Source organism: Artibeus jamaicensis, unplaced genomic scaffold (assembly GCF_021234435.1).
Source record: "Artibeus jamaicensis isolate MK-2021 breed Jamaican fruit bat unplaced genomic scaffold, CSHL_Jam_final contig_519, whole genome shotgun sequence".
Lineage (NCBI taxonomy): Eukaryota > Metazoa > Chordata > Mammalia > Chiroptera > Phyllostomidae > Artibeus > Artibeus jamaicensis.
The window spans coordinates 21,317,602-21,345,207 of record NW_026521871.1 but is presented as its reverse complement, the minus strand read 5'-3'; the positions used below and the strand labels follow the sequence as shown (position 1 = coordinate 21,345,207).

The following is a 27,606-nucleotide window of genomic DNA, read 5'->3' as shown; positions in this document are numbered from 1 at the left end:
AGGGGCTGCTGTTTCTGAGACAGGAGCCAGGGAGGAAGCCTGAGCCCCACCCAAGGCCTTCCCTTATCCTGGAGCCAAACTGCAGATGAGCCCCACCCGCTGGTGCCCCCTCCCCAGTCTGCGGTCCTGTCTGCTGCCCACCCGCAGAAGCCACCTCTGGGCTAGACAGAGCCTCCAGCCTGCAGGCCTCCGTGCCTGCACATCTCCTCTCCTGAGGCCTCCTCCCACCGCCACCTCCTCTCACAAATTCCTCAGACAATGCTGTAGATTCCAGGCCGGCCAAACAAGGGCTCTTTCCAAGAAATCCTTTTCTTAGAATCTCGCTTAACCTTTGGGCTTGGGCAGGCTCCAAGATTGCACTGTTTTGTTCTAGGCTGTTTTTTATTGTTATTCTCTTAAAAATCTGGAGCCAGGATGTGCTGGGGCCCCGGCTCTCCCTTGGGCTGGGTGGGTTTCCTTGTGGGCAAGGGAATGTCCCGGGGGTGGTGTGGGTGGGGGAGAGGGGAGGGCAGGCAGAAAGGCACCCGCCTTCCCTGGACAGAGGAAGCAGGCAGGGCTGTGCGGGGGGCAGGCCCGGAGCTCCGGCTGAGCCAGCGGCCCCGCAGTGCTGCCGCTGGACCGGGCTCATGGTGTTTCCCTGGAGGACGCAGGGGAGGACCCCAATATTCGGCCAGAATGCTGCCTGGTCCTATCGTTTGTTAAAATATTTAAATACTGAGCCCGGGGACGTACAGGAGATAACTACTGCCCTGGGCCCCTCGGGGCACCCCCTGCATATACCCTGTAACAACCCAGTCCCTCCCCAGGAATTTCCAGAATGTTCCTACCATCCAGAAACCAAAGGGTTAATTCCATACATAGCCAAGCCATTCGATGTCTGTTCTGATTGGCCAGTGCCCACAGCAATTACCTAGTTCAACCCTGGGGCTGGACATCAGAACATCCCACAGGTCACTCACTTGTGTTCCTTCAAAGCTTAATTTAAAAACGTTGCTCCCGCTCCAGTTCAGAGGTTTGGTCCAAGTGCGCTTGGTGTAGGAGAAGGGGAGGGGCCGGTGAGGAGTCACTCTACCCCAAAGCTGCACCCCTTCCTTAACCCTAGGCCCCCACCCCGGGAAAACAGCCACCTGTCTCCGTTCTGCGGCCCCTGGAGCTCCCCCTGCACAGTTGCCCAGGTGGCCTCCCAGCCAGGAACATCTCTTGGAGCAGGTTCTACAGACCCGGTCTCTGTCCTGGAGGAGTTCAGTGGCATCTTACCTGGCATTTAAACGGTGCCCAGGTGGCTGTTCGGGGGCGTGCGCCTCCGGTCCGCCTGCTGTGTGCACACCCCATTGTACAGATGTGCAGCAATGAGGGGGTGCAGGATGCCCTTACTGCTGGCACCCCGCCCCTCACCCTCTACCTGGGGTCTCCAGCCGGCCCTCCAAGGACCAGGCAGGCAACCCGGATGGGGAAGCTCCGGTGGCAGGCCCGGGGGTGATGCGCTCAGCTCTGGCCCGTAGTTACCAAGGGGACGTGGGGCCTGCCGTGGCCAGATCCTGCAATTTTAAAAGAGAAGATGGAAATCTGGATTTTTAAGTGAAATATTATAGCTTTTAATAAGCAGCTCTGAAAATTTCTAATAAACTGAAACTGAATGCCTAGATAGAGAACTTCACAAGTTCTTTCTAATTAAATTCCTGAGTGGACACGGGACAGAGGTGGGTGGGGAGGTGGGAGCCCTGAGTTCGTGTCCCAGCTCTGCCATTGGCTCAGCCTCACTGATTCCACAAGTGGGCCACCAGCTGCAAGGACAAAGGGGCCCTGGGGCACCTTAGTTCAACTTCTTTGTTTGCCAGTGGATGAAGTGGGAGGTCCCAAGAGGGCAGTGGTTTGTGAAAGGCCAGACAGCACACTGGCCCAGACGGGTAGATGGCCGTGGTGAACAGGAACCAGACTGCCTGACTTGCCGCCTGCTCCTGTCCCCTTCCTTCTCCAGAGACTCAAGTACCTGCTGACGCCGCGGGAACCCAATCACTGGGCCGTGGAGCGAGAGGGGGCCACGCCCTTCAGCTCCCGCTCTACCATGAACGGAGCTCTCATGAAGCCGACGCACATTGTGGTGGAGACCATGATGTGAGCGCCCTCGGGGCGGCGGGCCGCTTTCCTGCTGTTTACTAACATTAGATTCTCATAGGACCAGGTTTACAGAGCTTTATATTTGCACTAGGATTTTTTTTAATGTCACAGAAAATATTACTGTGTGTGTGTGCACACGCGTGTGTGGTGTCGTGTGTATGTGTATTTTGTTTTGATTTGGGGCTATTTTGTACAAAAAAAAAAGCCCCATGGGCAGAGGTCCGGGGCAAGGCAGAGCTTTCATACTGAATTAGATGTATTTTATGGGAACTGGTAAATTTTTCTTTGTATTTTTTTTTACATATATATATACACTTAGAGATTGTCATATACTTTTACCACTTGAATCGATCTTCTTGCCAGCAATAGATCTCATTTTCAAAAGCAATTCTTCGGTGCTCATGCGGCTGGCAGAAAGTTCTGCCCCCAAAAACGCAGGGTGGGATTTTCCTGGGACAGCAGACCCATTTTAAAGGTGTAGTACCTCCCCAACCTGGTTCAAGTAGAAGCAGCCAGCAGGGAGCAGGCCCCACCCGTCCGGGCAGGAGAAAGTGGGGGGCTGCGAGGAGGCGCCTGGTTACACCTGCCGTAACCCCGTAGCCAGGAAGGCAGACACCTAACTAATGGGCCCACCCCTCAGACAAAGGCACTGACTTCACCCTGACAGGGGAGGCCCTGCATCAAAGATCTGCTTAGTCTAAGTGGTAGAAACCGTGGCACCAGGAACAAAACCCCAGCTTTTATTGAGAGGTCAGTGGTGGATAGTCAGAGGGGCCGTCAGAACCAGCCATCAGTGCTGGGTGGTGAGGCTGGGGCTTGGCGTTCAGAACACTCGGCCGCATCCTTCCCACGGAAGCCCCAGTGGAGACTGAGGCTGGCCCAGCTGGAGCCCTCAGGGTCTGTCACATCTCAGTGGGGTGCCGTCAGGTTCTGGTCATTTCCCTTCTCCTGAAGCTGCCTGTAGGAGGGAAGCGGCATGTATTTAGTGAGGGATGAGGGGTGAGCGAGTGGACCAAAGGATGTGGGCCCTGGGGCTTGGGGCCCGGTGTTGGGGAGGGGTGCTTTTTCCCCTCATCTCTCCACCCTCATCTCCCAGAGGCTGGGAAACTCCAACAAGCTCTTGTTGAAGATCCCAGCCCTGGGCCATGAGGGCTCCACGCAGGGAGCACCAGGAGTGTCTGTGGAGGTTCACTAGATACTTGAGCCCAGCGAAGCGCTCCCCAAACCTCCTCCCAGCTCAGTCAGAAGTGCAACGCCCCTGTAGACCCTGGGAGACAGTAGAAGTCTGCATTTCACAGCCCCTGTGATAGCTGGTGTCAGACATGCACCATGTGGGGACCGAGGGGAGGCAGTGAGGGAGTGCGTTTTTAGGAAGCTGGGGTTCATGGGGCTGGCACCCCAGAACTGGCTCAACCAAGTGCAGTGTCCTTTCTGAACCAGAAGCGAAGGTACTCTACCTTTAACATCCCGAGTGTGGACACACCTTCACCCTGGCCCCTATTTGGACCTAAACTGTGCCATTTAAAGTCACTTCCAAGTTCAGACTCTAAACTGAAACGTCACAAAGGGCAATGACTGCCTGTGGGGCAGGTGGGTGGAGAGTGAAGTCCACCTCAGGCTTTCAGAGCAGGGGCTCTGAAACCTGGAACCCCCTCCCCAAATCCGGGAGAGGGAGGGGCCTTTGGGGTCCCCCTCCCGAGGGGCAGAGGCAACTCTGAACCTTTGGAACGTCTTGTCTTTGGTAAACTTTCACATTTCTCTCTTTCCAAAGCGTACACTCTGCCAAACAATGCCTATTCCAAACCATTCACAGTTCCAGTGTGTTCCTGTGTTTCTGTGTATTTATGGTTGTCGCTGTGTCTGATTTGATTTCACTGTTTGTCCCCCCCCCCACTTTTACCGAGTAGCAATGTGACCCTTTCCCTCCATCTTACGGAATTGTACGTAGTTCACTAACCACTGTCAGTGACTGGGGACAGGCAACGTGCAGGAGCGAGGGGGGCTCGGCAAGCTGTGGCTGCCTGGGCATCTGGAGTCATTTCAGGCTACGTACATCTCCCCTCTGGGGCTCAGCCCCCCAGGGAAAGGTCACCGGGCGGCAGGCAAATCGCAACATTCTGGAAGTGGCCCGAGGAAGGCCTCTTGTAAGATTCCCAGACCAAATTCTAGACCAAAGACATGTGCAGACCAAGTCCCCAGGTCCCGCCTGGTTGGAAGGTCAGCCACTGTCCCCAAGCCCATTCCTCACAGCCTGCCGGGTCCCTGTCTCCAACTGTAACCCTCGTGTCTGCTCCCCTGGCTCTGGTTACTTGCAGAACTTGGCTCTATGAGTACAATGTGTAATGATGCGCGACTTCTGTATGTCTCCACATAAAGAAAACTGTCACTGGCGCTTGTGACTCTGGTCCACCTGTCTCAGAGGAGGGGCAGTCCTCTGCCCACTCTCTGCCTGGATAGGTCACAAATTCTGATGCCCACACATAGTCCAGCCAGCCAGACCTGGAAGGAATGTGAGGGAGGTGTTTAGAGAATGTGTTTCGGATGCAGAAATGGGCAGGGCCCCAGGACAAATCTCACCAGGCAGGTGCTGCATGAGGGCCCTGCGGTGGAGCTGCACTGTCAGTGATGGAGAGGCTGCCAGCTCCGCCCCACAACTGAACACCCTCATAAAATGGGGAAACTGAGGCCTGGAGCAGGGGAGGGTCTTTGGCAAGGCAAGTGGGAGTGGAACCGGCCCATCTGCTGTCAGTTCCAGCTGTGTGTCCTCTGACGTGTGTGGCAAGTGGTGAATGCAGCTCCCCAGTGTTCTCCCCAAAGACCAAGGAGGAGCCTTTAGGAAAAAAGAAACACTCCGTCCCCAGTGTCGGGGGACGAGGTGAGCAGCACCTGCCACCCCCTGACCATTCGTGGGCCAACTGGTCCCTGAGCTGTGACTCAGGCCTCCGAAAGGAAAGGCAGCCCCTGTTCACCTCCACCTTGGCCCTGCACCCAGACGTCCTTCGTGAGCTGGGCATTGAGGTTCCCATTGCACACGAGGCAACTGAGGCCCAAAAAAGGCAGTTGGTGTCCAAAAGGCAGGATTCAGTCTGAGGCCACACAGGACAGTGGGGAGTGGCCTTCCATTCCGATTTCCGGGTGGTACCAGCTCCCTATCTGCACCCCTGACCCCTTGCTTTCACCCCAGGTCCCCAGCACACCCCCAGAGACACTGGTGAAGCACAAGGGAAAGCCAGCCCCGCCCCCCGGCCCCCCCCCCCCAGCCCAGTGCAGGGCATTCTTGTATCACCAGGTCCCACCGCACAACGGCCAGTGGCCCAGCCTACATCTCAACACTGCTGCCCCTCTGGGTGGGGAAATGCTCTGGGCGGCCAGTCCTGAAGGCAGGTGCCTCCCTTCCCTCCCACACCCTCAGACACAGGCCAGGAAAGGACTCAGAAAGCCCTTCTAGGCGAGTGGAGGGCCCACCCAGCCCTCAGACCCAAGGTCAGGCAACTCCAAGCTGGGCCATCCACAGGGTTGCTGCAATCACCACTGTGCAAAAATGCTACAAGCACAAAGCCACAAAACAAACCCAGGCATCGAAACTGGAGAGGAGTGTGGGGTCCTCCCTCTACGAAGGCAGCTGGTTTGACCAGAGGAGGCTGTTGTATTGTTCCCCGGTGGGCGTCACTAGAGACCCCTTCTGACAAGGTCCCCAGGGGTGGAGCATCTTGTGACACATTCAGCTTCAAACTGAGATGTGAGCGCCATGGGGTTTTTTAATCTAATTTTCAAGTCCTTATCAACTGTGACTCTGAATTTAGCACAAGAGAAAGCCTAGAACGTGAGTCTTGCCTCCTTCCAGAAATATGTCTGGCTCATCAGGACATTTTTTTAAACTTCAAAATATTTTTAAGATATTTTGAACTTTTGTAAAAAAACAATAATCAACTAACGGGAGACTCATCTGAGGAGGAACATTTGTATTTGAATAAGATCTCCTTGGTGTGTGATTCAGTCTTGCAATATACAAGGTTTTGTGTTAAATGTTTTGGATATGAATCCCTGTATTTTGCAGGGTTTTTCCTTTCCTTTTTTTTTTGCTTTGTAGATAAATATGTATATCAATATTTTAAATTCATCTTTGCTTTTTTTTAGAGGAGTTTGTAATCACCTTATAACATGAAAATAAACATTTCCTTTTTAAATCCAACACGTGTGGGTTCTATTTTGATGAGGCTGTTTTTCCTTACATTTGACAAGTGCTTTCCAGTTCATAAGAGGCGTTCTGTCCCGCCCAGGGTGCTCCTCAAAGGAATCGTCCGAGGCTGGAGACACCGAGGTGGAAGCTTCCAGGTGGGATGAGGTTTGCACAAGGGCACATGGCAAGTCGGTGAAAGTCGATTTGCACCCAGGTCCACTGACTCCTGGGTCTGCACTGGCTGCTTCTACTGGTCCTACGAACGAAGCTCACCTGCGACACCCATAGCCCCATGCAGCTGGGAGATCTCACAGTCTCCTGAGCCTCAGTTTCCCCATCTGGAATAAACCACCGCCCCCTTTAAGTGTTCAGGGATGATCAGAGGGGATGCTTGTGCATCGCGCCCTCACCTGCACTGGCTTCCTCCTCCCCTAGCACAGGATGACCCTGCTGTAAGCCTATGAAAGGTGTAGGGAGGGGGGCACCACCCTGAGGTCAGTGCCTTTCTCCCTGCCCCCCCCCCCGCCAGCCTCCCACCAGGTGCAGTCACTGAAGCCTGATCCCATGCCATCCTATTGGGGCTCCGATTGCCAAGTCCAAGAGTGGGGCAGGGGCAGGGGAGGGCGCTGCTGCTGGAGGATAGGTAAGTGGCAAGTCCTGGAGATATGCTCAAGGGCCCTCAGAGGGGAGGACACCCTCAAGGTCAGTGGTTGGCATAGATGTCCTCAGCCTTGGGGATCATAAGCCCAACACACTGTTCTAGATGGGGAAGCAGACCAGGAGAGGGTCGGCGTTCGGGCAGCCTCCCTGCCCACTGGCCCCATCACCCTTCAGGAGTGGGCCAGGTCAGGGGAGCCTGCTGGGTCCCTTCCCCAACTTCCCAAAGTCTCAGTATTTCATTTTTTATGGACAATGTTAGAATAAAACCTCCCTCCCTCTTTTTCTGGTTGTCTTCCTCTCTGTTGGTCTCCATCCACCTTCCTCCCTTTCTGAATGTTTTGGCCATACGTCTTGTGTTCAAATCCTGGGCTCCTCCCTATTACCTGTGTGACCTTGGACAAGTTACTTTTCCTCTCTGTGCCTCATTTCCTCATCTGTAATGTTGAAATGGTTGCAGAGCCACCTGGGAGAGCTGTTGGGGGAGTCCAGGATATTCTCACAAAGCTCTTGAAACTGCCTTGGTCGCAGGCAGGCGGAAGGACCAGTGCTGCCTCTCAGAGGACCAGCAGTACCCTGTGCAATACGACAGCCCCCAGTTTCCCCCAGTTTTCTTAGCCTGCCCGCAGAAACCTAATCAGCGTGGTACAGCTCCTGCTTACATCCCTCCTGAGATGGGGAGCTTACTCCCCCTGGCATAGCTGATTGGAAGCTCTTCCTCTGTCCACACAGAGGTGTGGCCCCCAAGTGGGACCCAGTCCTGCCCCCTGGACTCATCGTACCCAGGCCACCACCCCCAGGCTGCCCTCTTGGCCCCTTCCCTACCCAGGCTGCTGGCTGCCACTCACACGCCTCAGCAGCTTCCCACTGCTCAGAGAATAAAATCCGTAGTTCCTACCGAGGCCTTCGACTCCACCGACTCCGGACTTGCCTCTAACCCCACCCTCGTGCGTGCCTCCTTTCTCTTCCTTGAGCTCACCGGGTTCATTCCCAGCTCAGGGCGTTTGCACTCGCTGTTCTCTCTGCCCAGGACATGCTTCCTCCATGTGTCCCCAGGGCTGACTCTTGTCCTTCAGGTCTTGGCATAAAAGCAAAGCCCTCCCTGACCCAGTCACTAACCCCATTACTGTCTTGGGTTTTTCATTGCTCTCTATTCCTCCTGAAAGAATTCTTTATGATTTTTTTTTTTTACTTGTCAATGGTCTGTCTTCCCCTAGACTATAATTCCATGCAGACAGGACCTCATCTGTCTTCCGCCTAATGATTTCCCAAGGGCTAGAATGATGCATAGTACTAAGCAAACTTTTTGAATAAATGAATTAATGGATTAATCGGTGAGATTAATCCTGCAAAAGCAGCTGAGATGTTACAAGATCAAAACAGAAGCTGACTCATGCCAGCCTTTGATTAAAAAAAGTTAACACCCAACTCTAGGTGCATTTAAATAATTTTATTTAAAAAATCCAAATCAACCCAACAGCACCCCACCCCCCAACTTCCAAGTCACTTCGGCCCCCGAGGGACAGACAGGTTTGCACGAGGCCCCGGCAGGCCCCCAGCGGCCTCTGCAGGCCGCCCCTTGGCTTGCGGTGCTTCCCGAGAGCCCTAAGAAACCCCATGTAGAAAAATACAAGGAATATGCTCTCATCTCAGCCAGAGAAAAATACAGCTTTTCAAGGTGGAAGGGCAGGTTGCAAGGGCTGTACCAAAATGCATAGGCAGGAGGGACGCTCGCCAGGGACAGGTGTCGGGAATCGTCGGGTCTGGGCCTAACGATCCCGTGAGAAGCCAGAAGAAATATTGCATATGAGAAGGCCGGCCACAGTGAGGAGGTCCGCCTGCCAGGCCTCCAGGCCTCTTTGCATCCGTGGGTGGGGGCGGGGGGGCGGCAGAGGCCTCAGCCCGGGGAGGGAAGGGAGTGTTGGTCAGGGTTCAGTTGCATCTTCCCTCGCCTGCAGTCAGCACGGCCTTCCCGACCCAAGAGGCCCTGGGAGCATGCTCTGTCCAGCTCTGTCAAATGACAGAGGCCCAGAGAGGCTGGGCCACTTTCCTAAGGTCACACCATTGAGGCTGCGAGTGGCCATGTCTCCACTGTACCCCACGCCCACCCCAATCTGAGGGTTCTTGGCATTTGCTTGGTGCCCCTGTAATGGACAGGCAGGGCCCTGTCACTGGGGCATGGATGCGAGCACACAGGATCCAGGTAGCAGAGGCACTAGGCAGTCCATTCAGGGCACGAAGGGCTCTTCAGGGAGGGTGCACAGGGCAGGGGACAGGGAAGGGGAGGGGTGAGAAGATGGGACCCAGGTCCTTAGGGAGAGTGTGGGCAGAGTGGCAAGGGGGCCACGGCTGACAGGGAGACTCCTACCTGCTCAGACACTGTCTACCCCTTGATTGTTCAGAGGGTGCACCAGACTAAGAGGGGGTCACCCAGCACCCAAGCAGAGGCTCAGGGGGCAAGTAACAGGCCTCTTGATTCCCCATACGGACCCTTAGAGTGGAAGAAAATTTTCAGGGGACAGAGGTGGAGAGGGGTGCAGGTGGGTGCCTTGTTTTCCTGAGACCCCCATTAAGAGCTGGGTGGGGCAAAGCCAAGCCGCAGGCCCAGCTGCATCCTGCCTGCCCACTCCCATCCCAGGGGCCACACTCTGGGCCACCAGGGGGCAGCCCGTGCCCGTCTTAAAATCAAAAGTGTTTCTGGTCTGTGAAAAATGAGGAAAGGATTTTAAGAGATGCTGGTGCTTCCAGATTGCAAGTGGGAAGAAACTTCCTCGAATGACCACCTTGGACACTGTCGCCACTGGGTGGGAGAGAAATCGGCCCATCACTCAGCCGGTCTCTCTCCTGTCTATCTCTCTCTCCATCTCTGTGCTTCTCCCTCATTCTCCTGCTCCACCAAGCAGGACCTCTTATTTCCATGGCTTCCCATCTTCACTGAATGGCAGGTGAACGGAGCCCCAATTTTGTCCCCAGATGACTCCCTCCTCCTGGAGGGGCCTGGGCTCAGAGGGGTGTGAGCAGATGGGTCAGCAGCCACACAGCCTTCGAAAGAAGCAGGAGGGGCTAAGAGCCCAAAGCCTGACACTGCTGCCTGGTGGGTCCAGGACAGCAGCCTCACATTGCAGAAGCTACAGACCAGAGATGCCATGGATGAAACAATCAGTGACTTTCTTATTAAAGGGCTAGCACTTCCCCAATTCCAGAGGCTGCGGCTCAGAACCTTCTAAGTGGGGACATCAGGACCAGAGAATCTCAGAACCAGCAAGCCCCAAACGCCAGAATTCTGGAGGAGGTGGGCTCCTACCCCAAGCGGTATCCTTCCTGGTGATCAGCTCCCCAGCTGAGGTGACCCCCCCAGCCTCTCCCTGAATGCCCCTTATCAGGAAACTAACCTTCCGAGCACCTGTGGATGCATCATCTGGATGCCTCGCACCTCAGTCTACTACCTCACTGGGGTATCCAGCTCCTGCTTGCTCACCTCCCATGACAGGGAGCTCACTCCTATGTCGCAGTTCATTCTAGTTCCACAGCTTTGCTGCAAGCAAGTAAGCGCATTTTACACTGAGCTGGGCTTTCCCCACCCCAGGTATTCCTCTGAGGAAGCCCTGTAGAAACCTGGAGCCACCTCCAGACCTCTCTTCTTCAAGCTGATCAGCTTGTCCCTGTTGGGCTGAGCACCTTCCGCCATCGTGGAGACCCACAGTTGAAAAAGACCTCGATGCCTCTCCAACTGGGGCAGGGGCCTCACTGCCTGGCACCCCAGTTCACAGAACCAGAGAACAGAGACAAGGTCCCATCCATGACTCGGAACCGGCCAGATGGACAGATGGACGATGGGTGGCCATGTCTACAGGTCTGGGGGCCAGGATCCTCCAGAGTGGCCCTCTGGGTGTCTGGACCAGGCTGACCTCAGAGCATCCGAGGGCTGCTGGGGCCTGGCGCCCGTGGGGTCCGGCTGCTCTGTGCCAGTGGGTTGCGGCTGACGACCAGCTCCAGCACGTCACCCGACTCAGCCAGGAGCGGCACCGCCAGGCAGCAGTCGAAGTCCCGCGTGCGCACGTGGTTGACCTGCAGGGCACACAGCCTGGTGTCAGCGTGTACAATGGGGCTGGGGGGCGGGAGTCATGGCATTTCCTAAATGTGGGCCCCACCCCCAACCAGACACAGGGCGAATCTGGAACATGCACACAGAGGAAGTCATTCTGCATTTAACTCTTTCAGTTCTAGGGGTTTAATAGAACAGCAAGTACTGGGAGGTGCCCCCACATCCTTCACACTCCGAAGCCTGCTTTTCTCCCTTTCTAACATTAGAGGGCGCACACGCGCTCAGGCCCCTGCCTAGGATTGTGTGACCGGGACCTTTTTCTATTTTATTTGTATTTTATGTTGGCCTTCTATTTCAAGCAAACAGTGTTGGGTTTTCATTCCTAATTGAGTAGAAAAAAATCCTTTTAAAATAAATTTAAGTTGAAAAAACATCATCAATTTAGAGAAAACATATATTCAGTAAATTTAGCACAGATATGGCAGAAATCACCCCAAGGGAACAAAAGTAGCCAGGCAGGTGTCTGGGCCAGGACACCCATAACTTTTCATCTGCTCACCTACATTTCCCAGCCTCCCTTGCAGTTGGTGAGGTCACATGACTAATCTGGCCAATAGTCCATGCAGGGGAGTGATAGGTAAGGGCAGAAGAAAACCATATGCAATTTTACAGTCTGGTTTCTTCTGCTGTAGAGTCTGAGGCAATGGCAGAGGGTGGAGCCTCCATCAGCCCAAGTGGACACATGCAAGGCAATAAATAACATATTTTTCAGACTATAAGAAGCACTCCCCTCCCCCCCCCCAATTTGGGAGGAATAATGGTTGTTAATGCTGATGTTGAGTTCTGTTTCCATTTACATTGGTGAAATATTATGTTATTTATGCTATTAAATATTTTACCACATTTTTTGCTTCAAATTTTTTTCCTATTTTCCTTCTTTAAAACCGAGTGCGTCTTATGGTCTGGAAAACACAGTAACTTTTCATGTGTGTTAAGCTGCTGAGACTTGGGGGTTGTTACTGCAACACCGGGCCTGACCTAATACAGATGTTGCCGTTCCCTCCTCACAGACGGAGCAGCCGGGCTCAGGGAAGGGAGGTGCGCCGCCCAAGGCCACTCAGCCAGGGTGGAAGTGGGGGTCTCTTCCACCCTGGGGCTTGAAGGGAGCACCCCGCCCGAGGTGCCCCTGCTGCAGCATTACCTGGAGGACCCTGTCGAAGGGCTGGAGGCCCCCACGCTGCGCAGGCCCGTCAGGACGCACAGTGTGGACATAAACACCCTTCTCCAGGAGGCCATCCGAGACGCTGAAACCAAAGTCGTTCCTCACAGGGTCCTTGTGCAGGGTCACCTGGGAGCAGAGGCGGAGGAGGTCCCTGGAGTGCTGAGCATTGTCGCCAGCTTCCCACAGGGGCACAATCCCTTGGTCTGGCATTCAGTGCCGCTGGGACCCAGCCCAGCCCCTTGCCCAGCTGCACCCCACGCTTTATTGCCTGCGCAGCCCCGGCCGCTCGCTCCCTCCGCTTCCGCACCGCAGCAGACCCCTCCCCCAGCTCACAGCGCTCAGTCACAGCAGGGCCTCCGAGGAAGGGTGAGCCTTTTCGGTCCTCTCAGAGGAAGGCCTCAGCAGGGCGCCTGTGTGTTTTCACCCCCCACCCCAACACTTGTTCATCTCCCACTTTATCACATAGTCGGCTTCAGGCTCAGAGTTTCTGAGGGCTTTGGGGTGAAAGGTTTTTTTCTCCTATGTGTTTTTTATCTGTGTGATAACCTACAGGTGGCAAAAAAAAAAAAAAATGCTGGCTTTGAGCCCTGGCTGGTATCACTCAGTGGATTGAGTGCCAGCCTGCGAACAAGGGGTTTGATTCCCAGCCAGGGCACACTCCTGGCTTGCAGGCCAGGTCCCCAGTAGGGGGCATTGGAGAGGCAACCACACATTGATGTTTTTCTTCCTCTCTTCTCCTCTCTAAAAATAAATATCTTTTTTTAAAAGGTTGACTTTTTAAGGTAGTAGTAAATATATACACATATCTACACACATAATCTATAGAAGCCTTTATATTTTATATGTATACACACACAATAACTTAAGTTGAGAAAAAGTGAGTCTACATAAAAAATATTAAGAGCTCAGTGTGTCACACAGGGGTTGTGTGCATGTGCCTGTGATGGAAGTTTGGTGAAACCAGCACAAAACCCCCCTTTCCTGGTGGACGGGAACAAGGGCCGGAGAGGGGCAGGCCCACCTGAAGCCCGGGGCGAGTCCCCATGGCACCAGGACACTTGCCCAGGCCTCCCGTGCCCACCCCAGCACCCACCTTGTGCATCTCCAAGGGTGTCGGTGGCAGCAGCTCCCGCATCTCCTCGGGGGAAGCCCGCCCCTCCCTGCCCCTCCTCCAGGGCCGGCGGCCAGGCCTGCCCTCGAGGGCCTCGCTCTGCACGGTGCCCGTCATGATGGATGCCTGCGAGGATACAACCTGTCACTCGGGTGCTCCCTCTGTTTCGGTTGGCCGCTTTGGACACCTACCATGTGCCAGCCTTCCAGGTCTGAGTGGGGGGAGCCCAGGTGCGGTGCTGGCCTCCTGGGGCTCGCAGGATCGATAGGTCACACTAGCAATCAGAAGAATCACCACTGGCCCTCAACTGGCACTAACTCTGGGTTGGGCTCAGTTCTAGGCGTTTTATGTATAGAACTCACTTTGTTCCGTGTGTTATTACAAGGCCAGCAAATACCGTTTTGTTTCTTCATTTTACAGAAGAGGAAACAGAGGCTCAGAGAGATTAAGATTTGAACTCAGAGTCTGGCTCCAAAGTCGAGGATCTTAACCACTTTGCTACTTTGTTAATTGCAAAAACACACAAGGCAGTAAAAGTCACAGAAGCAAGTACATAGGAGGTGAGGGCCCAGGACAGTGAGTCTGGTCCAGTGCGAGGGCGAGGGCTCAGGGAAGCTTCCTGAGCTGAGATCTACAAGACGAGGTAGAAGGGGGGTGGGGAGGAGGAGGGGACCCGGCAGGCAGAGGGAATAGCCTGTGCAAAGCCCCCGTGATGGGGGATCCGGAAGAAGGCTGGAGGGGGTGCATGGAGTGAGGCTGGGAGGCTGCCCGCCCTGTGGACCCGCCCAAATAAAAGACAGCCAGGGTCTAGACAGGGACTGCGGCAGTGGAGAAGGACAGAAGGAGTGGAGTTAGAACACGTGTCAGAGGTGAAGCGAAGGCTCAGGGAACATCCTGAGGAGTCTTCCATGCCGAGCTCCGAGCTGAGAGCAGGGCATCTGTGGCCCTGAGGGAAACTTAGTCACATTCAGACCAGGAAATCCATAAATGGGAGTAGGGGCGCATTCGGGGCTGGTGGGATGGGAGGATGTACTCCTTAGATGTGATATTACACAACTTCCTGGGCACAGAGGTATCTATCTCCCCAGCCAGGAAACTTCTGTCCTCTTGCCCATCACATTACCTGAGTTTCCACTATTAATGCAAGGCTCTGTCTCACACTGGGACTGGGGGTTTGGGCCATTCAGAGATCCCCTAAGGGAAAGACAAGGGGCTCAGAATCCTGGGGACATCGAATCATTAAAAAATGAAATCAGGTTATCATAGGCTCTTGGACCCCCAGCACTACAGAATTCTAGAACTTCCAATTAAGATGCAGACTGAGCTGAAACAGAAACTTACATCTCCCTCCAAATCTTGTGGCAATTTAAAAATTTAAAAATAGGCACTTTCAACCCTGACCGGGTAGTTCAGTTGCTTAGATCATCATCCTGATACACCAAGGTTGCAGGTTCGATCCCCAGTCAGGGAACATGTAAGAATCAACAAATGAATACATAAATAAGTGGAACAACAACAAAAGTTGGTGTTTTTCTATTTCTAAAATCAATAATAAAAATAAACACTCTCAGAGCAAGAAAGAAAAATTTAGAGACAGGCATAAGCAGGAGTAGAACCACTTGGCCTGTGGAAGCAGACACGCATGTTAGGAGCCAAGGTACCGGCTCAGGGAAAAGCAGAGCTAGTGGGGGGACATCCATGTTGGATGGGGACCAGAGATGTCTGCCTGCCAGTGCAAGGGTTCAGGGAGGAACCTCCAGGACTGCTCCGGGCGGGCGAACCATTTGTGGGAAACCAGGAACTTTCATGCGACCACTGACTGAATCTGACTCCATCAATAGAAACCCTGAGCTGAGAAAGTAACGTGGAAAACTGGCTTGGAACTGAGGGAGATCAAAGCCCCAGCAAAGACCCGTGAGACTCTGCCTCAGAGATGCTTCAACAACATCCCACCTGCAGGAGAACTCGCTGCTGAAAGAAAGCACAACGATGAAATACAAAGTCCGCCTGCTCACAGATGCAACAGGTGAATAAGTTTGCACCCAAGAAACTAGGGAAAAAAGACATCTAAAGAAATAAGTCTGCTTAAAATGTTCAGAAAAATAAGAAAACGAGACATTAAGAAAAAAGACTGAAAAGTTGAAAAATAATGAGAAATTACAGAAATAAAAGATGTGGAAGTTAAAATACAATATTTAGGTAGTGGGTGCGACCCTGGACTAATACAGCCAAGGAGAGAATTAGTGAATTGGAAGACATTAGGGAAGCAACCAGGACACAGCGCAGACAGAATGTGAAAGCACAGCAGAAAGTTTAACGGTTGCTGTCAGAGCACGAAGGAAGCTCTGATGCGACCCAGTCCGATCCACCCTGGATCCTTCTGGGCGGCCTGGTCCATTGCGGGCACTGCTGACCGTGCACGAGGCTGCAGTCGCCTCTGAGCGTCTCTGGCTCCTCGTCTCCTCCTGTGGTTGACATCCACACGCTTCCCCAGGGCACGCCCACAACCATGCCCACATATGGCGTGTGCACACGCACACACCAAAACTGCCCCTATGCACCCAGATGTGCATACTTGACACACGTGATCTGAAGAGACACTCAGCATTTGTGCATGCAGGAGCGTGCTCACATGCACACATACATACCCAGTCCCGATGCACACGATGATGCCAGACATGCTCACATGTGCACACACCCGATGTGCTGACCACAGTGCTTTCAGTCACACTTGAGCACATGTTCATGCACAGTCCGCACATGTGTGAAGGCACTTTTACACAGAGGGTACCGGGGGAGTGCACGCCTACAGGTTACACGTACGCACAAACCCATTGACATGCTTGCTTCCCATGGGCACACACACCAGTGTGCCCGGATGCAGGTGGCCCTACATAGGCCTGCAGGGCAGGTGGCCCTACCTCCAGTTCCCTCAGCAGCTCTGACTGACCACACGACTCCAGGTCTTCAAGGGCTTCCCCAAACACACGCCAGAAGCCCTCCTTCTGGGCAGGGCCAGGGGCTGGGCTGTAACGTAGGAACCAGAGAGCGTCAACTCCTGGTGGGCGGGTGGGCAGGCAGGCAGGCCGGGACCTGAGGAGTCTTCTAAATGGCCATCAGCGTTGGGCTCCAGGGGCCAGAGGGTGGGCAGGCGGGCGGGCAGGCGGGCATCCTCGGTGGCCATGCTGGGGCCCCGGGGCAGTGGTGGGTGACGCGGAATGAGGGGAAGATGCAGTTAGGGGCAACTGAGACTGCCGGTGGTCAGTTAGAACAGGGGCAGATGAGGCGGGGTGGAGAGCAGTGACACGGGATGCCTGGGAAGAGAGACAGAGGGACGGACAGACAGACAAAGAGGAGATCCATGGTGTAGCCCCGAAGGACAGCTTCTGGACCCACCCAGACATGTGGCATCCTAGGACAGTGACAGGGACAGAGCTGGAGCCAGCAAGGACACAGACGTATGGAGAGGATGGAGCATTTGGGCTGGGGGAGGGGTGGAGACCGCCCTGTAACTCCCATCACAGGTGGTACGAGCCTATTAACTGCTCTGAAATTGAGTCTCATTAGAAAGGTAGCAAGTCATACTTCCAGGGGTCAGAGTTCACAAAGCCACCTGCCCTCTACAAAGTCCTGGCTGTTTATAAAATCGGCTGTGATTTGCAAAGCTCTTTCTCTTTTCCAAAGGCATGCAGGCTTCCCTCTAGTGAGCCTCGGAGACGATGATGAGACATAGTTGCCTCCTTCCCTTCCCATTTTAAGATGAGAGGACTGAGGCTGAAGGACGTTCTCTCCCTCAAATCAACCGTACACAATTGGGCTACGGAGGTGAACACAGGCTGGCTCTTGTTCTCAGGGAGCTGAGGAATCGATCACAAAGTGTGGACTGGGTGACAAGCACTGAGCTGGGGTGCCACACAGAAGAGACATAGAAGAGCCAGGCCATTAACCAGGGGGACACAGAGTGGCCAGTGCACTAGGAGGCTCACGCCAGCAGCTGTGAGGACAGCGGAGGCAGGAAGGAACGTCATCTGCCCGAGCAAGTCAGGAAAGCATTCCCGAGGCAGGGGGATTTGAGCTGGGTTTTGAGGGATGAGTGGGGGCGTTGGCCAGGATTGCAGAGGGAAAGGCGTTCTTGGCAGAAGGAACTGCCTGACCCCGAGCACGTGGCTAGGACGAGATGAGGAACAGCGTTCCTGCAGGGGGCCAGGAGCCTGCTCCTTTAGGGAGACAGTCTGAGTCCTTCGAAGCCAATGTTACAAAACCCACCATATCTATGGCCCAGGGCTGGTGCTCATGACCCAAAAGACCCTTGCAGGGGGCGGTCAAGCAATCTGGGCTAAGTCAGGAGGCTCAGGTTGGAGTTCCGAGCCTGCTGCTGCTCTGGAGAACAGGGGACTACCAGGCCCGGGACGGGCAAACCAGGCTGCTCCCCATCCCCGCACCGCTGTCCCTGCGAGCGCCACCAGTGTGCTTTCCCGCCTTCTCGGCCTGGCCGAGGTAGTCTGCTGGAGGTGGCTGTCCTCTCCCAGGAAGGGCTTCTCCTGGGGGTCCAGGCAATGCCCTTCCATCCACGCCGCTGCTTTGGCTCGGGGACCGGCTCCCCTCACCCAGCCTAACCCAGAGTCCACGACTGTCTCTCCCACATGGTGTTCCCACCACAGACCTAGACGGTGGCTCCCAATCCTCCTCCTCCTCGGGGAAGCTCTTGTCTGCAGGGGCTGGGGTATAGCTCGTTGTCCTCCGGGGCTCGGTGGGTGGGGGGCTGCTTCTCCGCCGGCTGGGCTGCCACTCCTGCGGGTTTACACTCCTGGCTGTTGTCTGTGGAGTGTAGGGACCTGGCAGGTGGAGACAGGGGATGTCTGCATCTTCCCTGTGCCCTTAGCTCACCCTCCTTCCAGATCCATTTCTAGCCATGCCGGCTGACCCTGAATAGGTCTGTGCCCCCTCTGAGCCAGCATGGCCACCCAGAGTGCCCTGAGGGCTCCTGCCACCCAGGTCCCTACCCCAGAACCCCTTGGAAATCCTGATCAGTGGCAGAAGAGTTAATGCCTGGGCTCCAGGTCCCTATCCCAGCTCCATTGGGCTTGGCTGGGCAGACCCCCTGCCTGAGAGGGAGGGTCAGCGTGTTGACCATTCTTCTCTGCCTGCCTTTCAGAGCTCTGGAGGCCCTGGGTGGGGCTGAGCTGGGACATGCTGACCAAGTGCAGCAGATGGGGGAGCTCTGACCCAGAGAATGGGGACCAGGGCTAGGAGCCACCCAGGTCACCTAGAGGCCTCACTCCCTAGTTCCCTGAGTGGGACCTCAGGGACTCCTTGTGGCTCTGGGTCACAGAGGCCAGAAGACCGGCCACTGGGCTCAAATGCCCCCTGCCCCTCCTGAGGCCACCCATGGGCCTCAACATGCATGGACAGGGGGATTTGTGTCCTAGGAGGGCAGCCTGGAGGTTTCCACCCCAAGCTGCATTTTTTAGGATGAGGTGGGAGGGGCCTTCTGCCTTCCTGTATTCAGTGGGATGCCCTGCACACTGACTGAACACCTGCGGGGTGCCGGGCATCAGGCTAGAGTGAGAGAGACAGCAGCAGGACGAGCATGGCCTCTAGCCTCATGGAGGGACACTGCGGATGCTGGGCAAAGGGTGTGTGAGTGCCCTGGTCTGTGCTCTGCAGAGCGGGGCTCCCTGAGAATGGCTAATGGGCCCACCAGGCCTGCCTTAGGGAAAGCGTCTCTAAAAGATGGAGCTGGGAGAGAAGGCATAAGGAGGGCCAGGTAGAGGAAACAGCCCTGCAAAGGCCAGGCAGTTGCAGAGACCCAGGGAGAGGGTGTTGTTTGTCCAAGGGCTCGAGCTGTTACCTGGGCCCCCAAAGCCGCTCTCCGTGGCCGAGCTGTCCCAGGACTCCACGGCGCTGTCCACACTGGGCACGGCGGGCGAGAACCGAGCTGCCAGCAGTCCTCCTTTGAGCGCCTCTGGCGGGTCCTCATCCACGTCGCTGGGCTCGCTGAAGCTGCCAGACTTGTGGGGCTGGAGGGGGCCTGGGGGGAAAAGGGGGGAGGTATCACTGCCACTGGCCTCTGACCTTAGAGGTACACAGATGCTTAGCAAGCCTATTTCCCCACTCGAGTCTGGTTTGGGAATTCACAGGTGCTGAGTGCCCCGAGACTCCTGCTGGGCAGTCTGACACGTGGGAGGTGCCAGGTGAATAGACAAACCCATTTCACAGATGGGAACTCTGGGGCGTGAGGAAGCTGAACAACATGCCCATGGCCGCATGGTGAGCAACAGTAGAGCCCAGATTAGAAGGAAGACCCCACAGCTCAGGTTCCTTCCTCTGCACATGGCAGCCTCCATACAAAGGCATGAGGGACAAATTCAGGGGAAGCTGAGGAATGCACAAGTTATGACCGCGAGGCGCAACAAGCAGTCTGAAGAGGCAGAAGGTGGTGAAAAAGAGGGTTCAGAACCAGCCTCTGCCCCATGCCGGCTGTGTGACCTTGGGCCCAGCAATACCCCCTCTGAGTCTTGACTGCTCAGCTGTCTCAGGCATCCTGCGACCTCCACGGCGGTCAGCCGGGGTTCTGGGGGGTGGGGCGTCACACCCGGCACAGAGGCACAGAGAGACCTCCCTTCCGAAATGGGCCGAACGGCCTGAGGGGGTAAGGTGAGGCTCACGGTCTAGTTGCTTCTTGATCTTCAGCGTGACGGTCTCGCCAGCCACCTGCAGGAGGTGGATGGCCTCACTCAGTGGCCGGCCTTTGAGGCTAACATTGTTGATGGCCAAGATACGGTCTCCAATGTGGATGGCACCAGTCCTGGGGAGGAGGCACAGGGTAGGGGATGGGTGTTAGACGCTCAGGCCTTCCCAGGGTGGGGGGTCTGCCCTTAGGAAACCAAGAACCCCAAGGCAGTAGTCTGGCTGACCTCAGTTAAACCCAGGTGCCAAAAGAAAAGCAAGTGTGATCCTCAGTGGCATCAATAGAGGTATAAAGTCTAGAATCTGGGAGGGGATTATCCTGTCTAACTCTAAAGTTAGGTTCAGGAACCAGTGTCAAGCATGAGTCAACCACAAACTAGCTGCCAAATTCTAACTACATGATTGTGGGCTAATTTCCTAACTTCCCTCAGTGGCTTCATCTGTACAATGGGGGTGATAATACTTATTTTATCGAATTATTATTGAAGGATGGATGAGTAGAATGGATTCACATTTCCATCCAGCAGAAATACATAGGCAGCTGTTCCTCTCCCTGGGCCTCAGGTCCCTACAGTGCCCCCCCACCCCTGCCGAGAATGAGCATAATCCTCAGGGCCCAGTGGTTTTCTAACTGGATACTATTAGATGACCTGAGGAACTCTTTAAAAATGCAGATGCCTGGGCCCACCCCTGAACCATTAAATCTATGGGGCTGGAGCTAGGGGAGGTGATTCGGAGGAGCAGCCAGGACTGAGGGTGGGGACAGAAGTTGCAGCATCTGCTGAGAATGCACTTGACCCAAGCAGAGGAGAGGCCGATGATTGGAGTGTGGAACCCACATGTGATGTTCACCCAGGTAGGAGCTCCCAGAGGGTCCGACTCCCTCATCTCCTTGTCTCCAGACGTGCCCAGCAAGCCCTCCTGGGAACTGGGGGAGTGAGTGAGTAAGGGAATGGCAGGTTTGGGGGGACGTCCGAGCTGGGCCTCCAGCCACCACGGGGCCCCTGAAATTGGCCTGCCTGAACTGAGATGTGCTGAAAGTGTGAAATACACACCAGGTTCTAAAGACATAGTATGAAGAAAAGAATGTAAAATACTTTGCTAATGTTTATGTTGATTATATGTTGGAATATTTAAGATTTACTGTGTTTCTTTTTACTGTTCTAATGTGGCTACTAGAAAGTTTATAAATAAATGGGTGGCTTTTATTATATTGCAGTGAGATGGCCAAGCTAGATCAGCCTGAAAAAAAGTGGGGGAAACTGTTTAGTCCCCAGTGCAGATTGCCTGGTAGGTACCCAGTAAATGTGGGAGTTGGAGGTCAGAACCATCCACACTGGCCTCTGCAGTCTGCCATATGTCCAGCAGGGGGCGTTCGAGGAGCAGGGACACCAACAGGGAGCTGTCCTACGAAGCCTCAGCCCCAGAGCTCCTCCCCATCCTCTGGCTGCAGCCCACCACCCTGTGGCCCCTCTTAGAGTTGAGGGGGGAATGCTCCCTCTCACCCGCACTGGGGTGGTCTCCCTGTGAATCCTGTAGGCCACTTCCACCTCTGGGGCCCAGATCCACCTGCTCCCCCCGAAACCAGAAAACCTGGAGTACCCCCTCTTCTCACAGCTTCCTCAGCTGCCACAGTTTTGGGGATATTTCCCAGGGGAGAGGAGGACAGCAGGGGGCAGGCCACCAGTGTGCCAGGAAAAGCCCTAGATGGTGCCGGGATCCAGGGGCTGGACACGGCCCCTGTACTATGAAGGTACAGCAGGTGCTCCAAAAAGGCCCACAGCACTATTTTTCAGAAAGGGTAGATTCCCCCACCCCCACCCCAGGCAAGGAGGGCACAGAGGGATCAGCACACCTTCATCCAGCACTGATCTGGAGCTGGGAGGTCCACAGGGCACTGGCCTGCCTCTGCAGAAATGAGGCTCGGAGAGGTAAGGGACAGGCCCGATGGCCCCCAGAGCACAGATGTTGGAACAAAGGTCCGAGTCCAGTTGGGTTAATCCCAAAGCCCAGCTTCTGCTCCAGGAGGGTCCCTGGCCCACCTTAAGGGGCTCTGGCTCACCTCTCAGCCAGACCGCGCTTGGTGAGGCCCGAGATGACAATGGGATCAAAGGGTTCCTCTGTGCCCGAGATGGTGATGCCCAGGGGGCCCCCGTAGCGTTTCAGCTCCACCGTGTAGCTGATGGCACCTGTGGCCTCCTGCTCATCTGCAAGGGTGGCAGCCATCAGGGTGGGGTCCAGTGGGGCAGGGCCCAGGAGCTGGGCACCCCTGGCCCCTCGAAACCGTGGCGCACTTACTCCCTCAGACTCACCCACTCACTCACCCACGAATTCACACAGTCACTGGCGCCGTGACTTCAGACGGTGCAACCTGGGGACTCTGAGGCCATCTTATACCTCCAGAATGTTTTGTTTTTTTTTTTGCACCCAACCCCATTTAGAAAAAGAAAAGAACCATGGAACAAATATTTAAAATATTTGTGTGGTGTGTAGATTTCACACACCACACAAATAAAACAACGATGATGGTGATAACACTACTCATGATAAGAAGAAACCAGATTCCAAGTTTATCTTTAAAAGAAAAAAAGAAAGAAAGAAAGAAATGGACCCACAGGTGACTGTCTTTTCCAGAGTAGGGGTTGGTGACTGCCCCTTTGACTAAGCCATCTGCCCTCCAATGGCCACAGTCCTCACTCCTCCCTTTTGCCTCCTGAGCTGTGTCACTTTTTTTACCTTCTGTCAGTTCACTCACTCATGTCACCTGTCTGGCCTCAGATGTGTCCCAGTTTGCAGCACTTACTCGATCACTCACACACCCACCCGCACATGGGTGCATCCCGTCTCCATTCACACCCCGCCTATGCATCCATTCACAGCTGCTCCCCGTGGGTCTCCTCTGTAGGCTGTGCGCAGGGCATGGGGATCCAGGCGGCGACTCAGGCCCCTCACAAGGGTCCTGGAGGGCTGCAGACTCCAGGTACAGGGAGAAGTCTGTGGTGCTGCCCCTCCCTGCATCTGTCCATTCAAGGACTCCCCACCACTGTCCCTCCTCGGCCAGAGGGAACCCTGAATCACAAGCAGGAAACCTGCTGGCCCAGAGGGTAGACCTCGAGAGGTGGCAGGGTGGGGTGGGCCATACCAGAGTTGTCTTCGTCCTTCCGGATCTTCAGCTTCACCAGGTCCTCACACTGCCGAAGGATCTGCACGGCGTCCTCCATGGCACAGTTGTCCAGGCGGATGTTGTCAATGGCCAGCAGCTTGTCGCCTGGCTCGAGGGTGCCAGTCCTGCATGACAGGGGTTGGGGGCATGATGGAGCCTGGCACCTGCCAGTGCCCTGCCCACCCCACTGCCTACTCACCCCTCCTGGGCTCAGGGGGGCCCCTACCTGTGTGCCACACTGCCTTTCTTGATGTCGGAGATGGTCAGGGGCTCTCCTCGCTTCCTGCTGGCCGCTGGAGGAAGAGAGGCCATGTCCCTGACCTTTGGCGGTTTCATCCTCAGGCGGGGTGACCCAGGATTGGGGCGTGGACCCGGAGCCTCAAGCCCTGCTCCCTCTGGCACCTGGTTGGGTGGCTGTGAGCAAACAGGCTCACCTCTCTGGGCATCAGTGCCCCCCTCTGCAAAATGGGGGTGCTGCCACAGACCTCATAGGGGTGTTGTGAGACTGAACTAGATGATGCAGGCTCCTGGCACACAGCAGGCGCTCAATCCACATCAGCCATTTTTCCCTCTTGCCCATCCCTCAGCAACTGGAAGCTCCTTGAGTGTCCATGTCTGGCTGGAGTCTGTGTCCCCACACCTGGCATGGGGCTGGGACCCAGACCTGGGTGATTCTGCCGCAGTGGCGTTCTTCCTTCCCTGGCTGCAGGGAGTGTTGGCTGCTGGCGGCACACAGCAGAATGCCATTCTGGGAACCCCCTTTGGCCGAGGGAGCAGCCTCACCCAAGGCTCAGCCTACGTGCGAGCCTGGTCCCTGAGCCAATGCAGAGGCCTGGCTCTGGCCTCAGCCAGGACAACTTTCGAAGCCTCCCAGCTGACGGGTCTCCAGTGGGGCGGGCCGGGCCTCTGTTGCTACCGCGTCGCAGCCCAACTTGTCCCTGTGCCGGGCCTGCATCCCTCATTGCTCGCAGGTGTTGATCTCTGGAGGTCTCCTCAGTAAACCCCTGCATGTAACTCCTTGTCTGGGAATCTGTTTCTCGGGGAGTATGCCCTAAGGGACTGGCTAAATTTTCTTGAAGAAAAGAATCCCTTGGGGCTAATGGGTTTTCCCATCAGTGACCAGGTGGTTGGATTCCCTTCAAGACATTTTGGTATCTTTGCGGGTGAGACACAGGTGCCCCTTCCAATCAGCCTACTGAGGAAACATATGGCAGCTGTGTGTTTACCCTGAGTGGGCAGTCTGTGTCACGGACAACCTGAGCGACTGCACCAGGCGGCCCTGCCCAGAGGCTCCCAGGCTACGAGCAGCTTCTCCCCTCCTAGACGGCTTAAACCCCCACTTCCATGGTCTGCAGGGCCTGCGGCCGGGAAGAGCTGCAGCAGCAGCAGCAGCCCTCTGGACAGCTGCCCCGCCCTCAAGCCCTGGTTGGGGCGGAGGAGCATCCACACAGGGAGGGCGGCACTGGTCGTCTGTTCTCAGAAACAGTCCTTGGGGCATGCTGTCCCCGCCTCCCTGGTCTGACCTGGGGTTGGCCCACCAATGTGTGTGCTGCCTCTAGCCAGGGGCACACCAGCCGGGAGGCCACCTCGGCAGGGCAGTGGGGGTAACGATGCTGTGGCCAGGTGGGTGGGGCCTCTGCTCCCCTCACCCCAACTTCTCTCCCCTGGGGCCCCCCAGGCTGAGCTGGGCTGAGCCGGGCTCTTGACTCCCAGGTTCTAATCAGCCTCATTCTCTGTTCTCATTCATTTATCCTATAATCGTTCATTCCTTCATTCATTCGGTAAAAATTTATTGAGTCCCTACTATGTGCCAGGAAGGAAAATAGCGGTGAACAAAACCGACAAAGATCCCTACCCTCCTGGCGTTACCAGTCCAGCAGGTGTCACAGGTAACGAAGAAAACTGAAAGTAGTTTGTCGGGTGGGAAGGCGTGTCATGGCGAAAATGGCAGAAGGACAGGGACCGTGTGGGGAGCAGTGCGGTTCTGACTCAGGTGGTGGAGAGGGCCTTGACCAGGTGATGTGAGCAGAAAGAACCTGGGGGGGGGGCGAGGGCGTGGGCAGAGCGGCAGCCAGTGCAAAGGCCCTAGGCCGAAGGAACACAGCCTGTTCAGGGAACAGCCAGGAGGCCAGCAGTGGCTGGAGGAGTGTGGCGGAGGGAGATGGCAGGAGGCAAGGTCAGGGGTCACGGAGACCAGATCTCGAAGGGCGCCCTGGGCCCTGAGGCCTTCGGCTGTCACTTGGAGTGAAATGGGAGCCCTGGGAGTGTTCTGAATGGCCTTACGCTAGTGTAGCCTGCTTTCCGGTTTTCATTCTGCAGTCTCCACTTTTGTTCCTTTGACAAATGTGACTTTAAGCACTTGCTGTGTCTCAGGCCTTTTCTGGGCACTGGGCACACAGAGGCAGATGGAAAACCAAACTCAGCCTACGAGTTTGGTGCCTTGCGGGCCACTTCCCGCCCTGGGGAGACCCCAAGGGCCTGGAGGCTCTCGTGCAGAACAGGAAGCCAAGGCTCTGAGGAGCTCCAGTCTCGCTGGAGGACAAAGCCGGGCAGTGCAGGACGCGGGGAACCCACGCCAGCCAGCCCTCCCACCCGGGCCTTTCCCCGGGGTCAGAGGATGTCTTCTTTCTCCCAGAAGCTGGGCTCACCCTGCTCCCGGGGGCAGGCGGGGACAGTTCAGCAGGGACGGCATGGAGGAGGGGACGGCACGGCTCGGAGGGGACTCACAGCTGATGGTGATGCCCAGCTCCACGCCGCGCCTCTTAGGCAGCTTCACGTGGAAGGTGCCGCTACTCGGGATGACGGATTCTGGGTATAAACAGACGTGGACCTGCGTGAGACCCAGCCCCACAATTCTGGGCCAGTTGGGAGGGAACCCAAAAGGTCCCTGTCCCAACCCCGTCCTGCTTCTTACACCTGACAGATGACAAAACAGAGCTGATGGACTGGCCCAAGACAATCGATCCACCCGTTGAGAGTGGCGTCCAGGACTGGAACCCAGACCTCAATGACTGCCAGCCAGGGGGTCCCCATAGCCAGACCCAGCCCAGTTTGGATCCAGTGACGACTTCCTGAGCACCTATTACGTGCCAGGCCTGGGGTGGAGGTTTTCACGGGATTCATCTCCTCTGACCTAAGCAACATCCCCTGCAGTGACAGGATTCTATTCACTGTGTTAGAGCTGGGGAAACTGTGCCTGGTCCCAGGTCCCAGGTTGCCCCACTCACAGGACCAGAACTCCAGCCCGAGTTCCGGTGCAGAACCCCTCATCGGCCCTGACGCCGGTGTGCGGAACTCCTTGCTCCCTGGCCAGTGCCTGCGCCCCACGGCCGGTGCTCAGGCATGCACCTCTGCACCAGGCAAGAGCAGGAGGAAGACAGCAGGGAGCGCAGGGTTCCGAAGCGAGAGGAGGGGTGAGGGGCACTCACGCACCTGCCACGTCGAACTCGATCTCCAGCACGACCTTGCGGGCCAGCGCAGCATCCCGCAGCAGCTGGTTGGCTTCCTCCAGGGTCCCATCCTCTGTGGCAATGCCGTTGATAGACAGGACACGGTCCCCCACCTGCAGCAGCCCACACCTGAACCCCAGGTATCCCAGCAGAGAAAAGAAGCTCCATCACCGTCGGGACTCCATTGGGAGACGAGAACGCGGAGCAGGGGTGTGACTCAGCCCTGCCTGTGTGAGCTAGAGAGCCTCAGGCAGTTCACCACGTGACTCTGGCTAAGGGCATAGGCCTTTGTTTCTCGTTCGTTCCACGGGAATGCTGCCGTGCCTTACAAAATGTTTACACGGAGGGCTCTGACCTCAGAGAGACAGGGCTTCAAGGCCTAGGTGTCTCGTGAGCTGTGTGACCCTGGGCAAGTGAATCAGTTTCTCTGCACCTCAGTTTCCTCATCTATAAATGGGGCTGGTGACGGTTAAGTGAGATAACTTGTAAAGCCAGGCTTGGTGTGAAACTCGATTTCCCAGGCTGCCCGGGGGTTTCCCCTGAAGAGCGGTCGGCCCGGTGGAGAGGGCACTCACCTCTCTGCAGGGCTGTCCGGCTCAATGAAGCGCACCAGGGGCGGGGAGGACAAGGTCTCCGTGGCGAAGATGCCGCCCTGGAGCTGGAGGCCGAAGCCGCTGAGGGGGTCACCGCAGAGCACAACCTCCGTGATCTCCGTGTGCACGATCTGCCCGCCTGGCCCCACCGTGCTGGAGGCCAGAGACACTGTGGGGCAGGTGGGCACGGCTCTCAGTGAGGCCGGCCCAGCCAGGCCTTCCTGTGGGAGCCAACCCGCCCCTGCGCCAAGGCCCTCGGGTCAGAGGGGTCGGGGGTGGGAGTTCTGAGCGCCCTGGTGCCAGCCAGGCCACAGCCCATGCTGAGCCTCGGTTTCCTCATCTGTACAATGAAGTTGTGATTCCCACTGGGCAGGGCTG

The 27,606-nt window shown here is 55.9% G+C and overlaps 2 protein-coding genes across 4 annotated transcripts in view; one reads left to right on the top strand and one right to left on the bottom strand.

The window, feature by feature from the left end:
- The window catches only part of SLC6A6 (solute carrier family 6 member 6), a 78,059-nt gene extending 71,749 nt beyond the window's left edge, over positions 1 to 6,310 (top strand). For all 3 annotated transcript variants that reach the window (XM_037139366.2, XM_037139365.2, XM_037139367.2), the window contains one exon: positions 1,979 to 6,310. In XM_037139366.2, the coding sequence (XP_036995261.2) occupies positions 1,979 to 2,119 (141 nt within the window). In that variant the 3' untranslated portion in view covers positions 2,120 to 6,310. The remainder of the gene's footprint in view (positions 1 to 1,978) is intronic.
- Positions 6,311 to 8,523: 2,213 nt separating this feature from the next.
- The window catches only part of GRIP2 (glutamate receptor interacting protein 2), a 42,412-nt gene continuing 23,329 nt past the window's right edge, over positions 8,524 to 27,606 (bottom strand). Inside the window, exons 11-23 of the mRNA XM_053669040.1 lie at positions 27,211 to 27,397; positions 26,619 to 26,764; positions 25,914 to 25,994; positions 23,413 to 23,479; positions 23,166 to 23,311; positions 22,086 to 22,230; positions 20,002 to 20,141; positions 19,185 to 19,364; positions 17,997 to 18,168; positions 16,255 to 16,360; positions 13,316 to 13,459; positions 12,202 to 12,348; positions 8,524 to 11,023 (exon numbers count right to left, since the gene is read on the bottom strand). Coding sequence (XP_053525015.1) covers positions 10,865 to 11,023; positions 12,202 to 12,348; positions 13,316 to 13,459; positions 16,255 to 16,360; positions 17,997 to 18,168; positions 19,185 to 19,364; positions 20,002 to 20,141; positions 22,086 to 22,230; positions 23,166 to 23,311; positions 23,413 to 23,479; positions 25,914 to 25,994; positions 26,619 to 26,764; positions 27,211 to 27,397 — 1,820 coding nt within the window. The 3' untranslated portion in view covers positions 8,524 to 10,864. The remainder of the gene's footprint in view (positions 11,024 to 12,201; positions 12,349 to 13,315; positions 13,460 to 16,254; positions 16,361 to 17,996; positions 18,169 to 19,184; positions 19,365 to 20,001; positions 20,142 to 22,085; positions 22,231 to 23,165; positions 23,312 to 23,412; positions 23,480 to 25,913; positions 25,995 to 26,618; positions 26,765 to 27,210; positions 27,398 to 27,606) is intronic.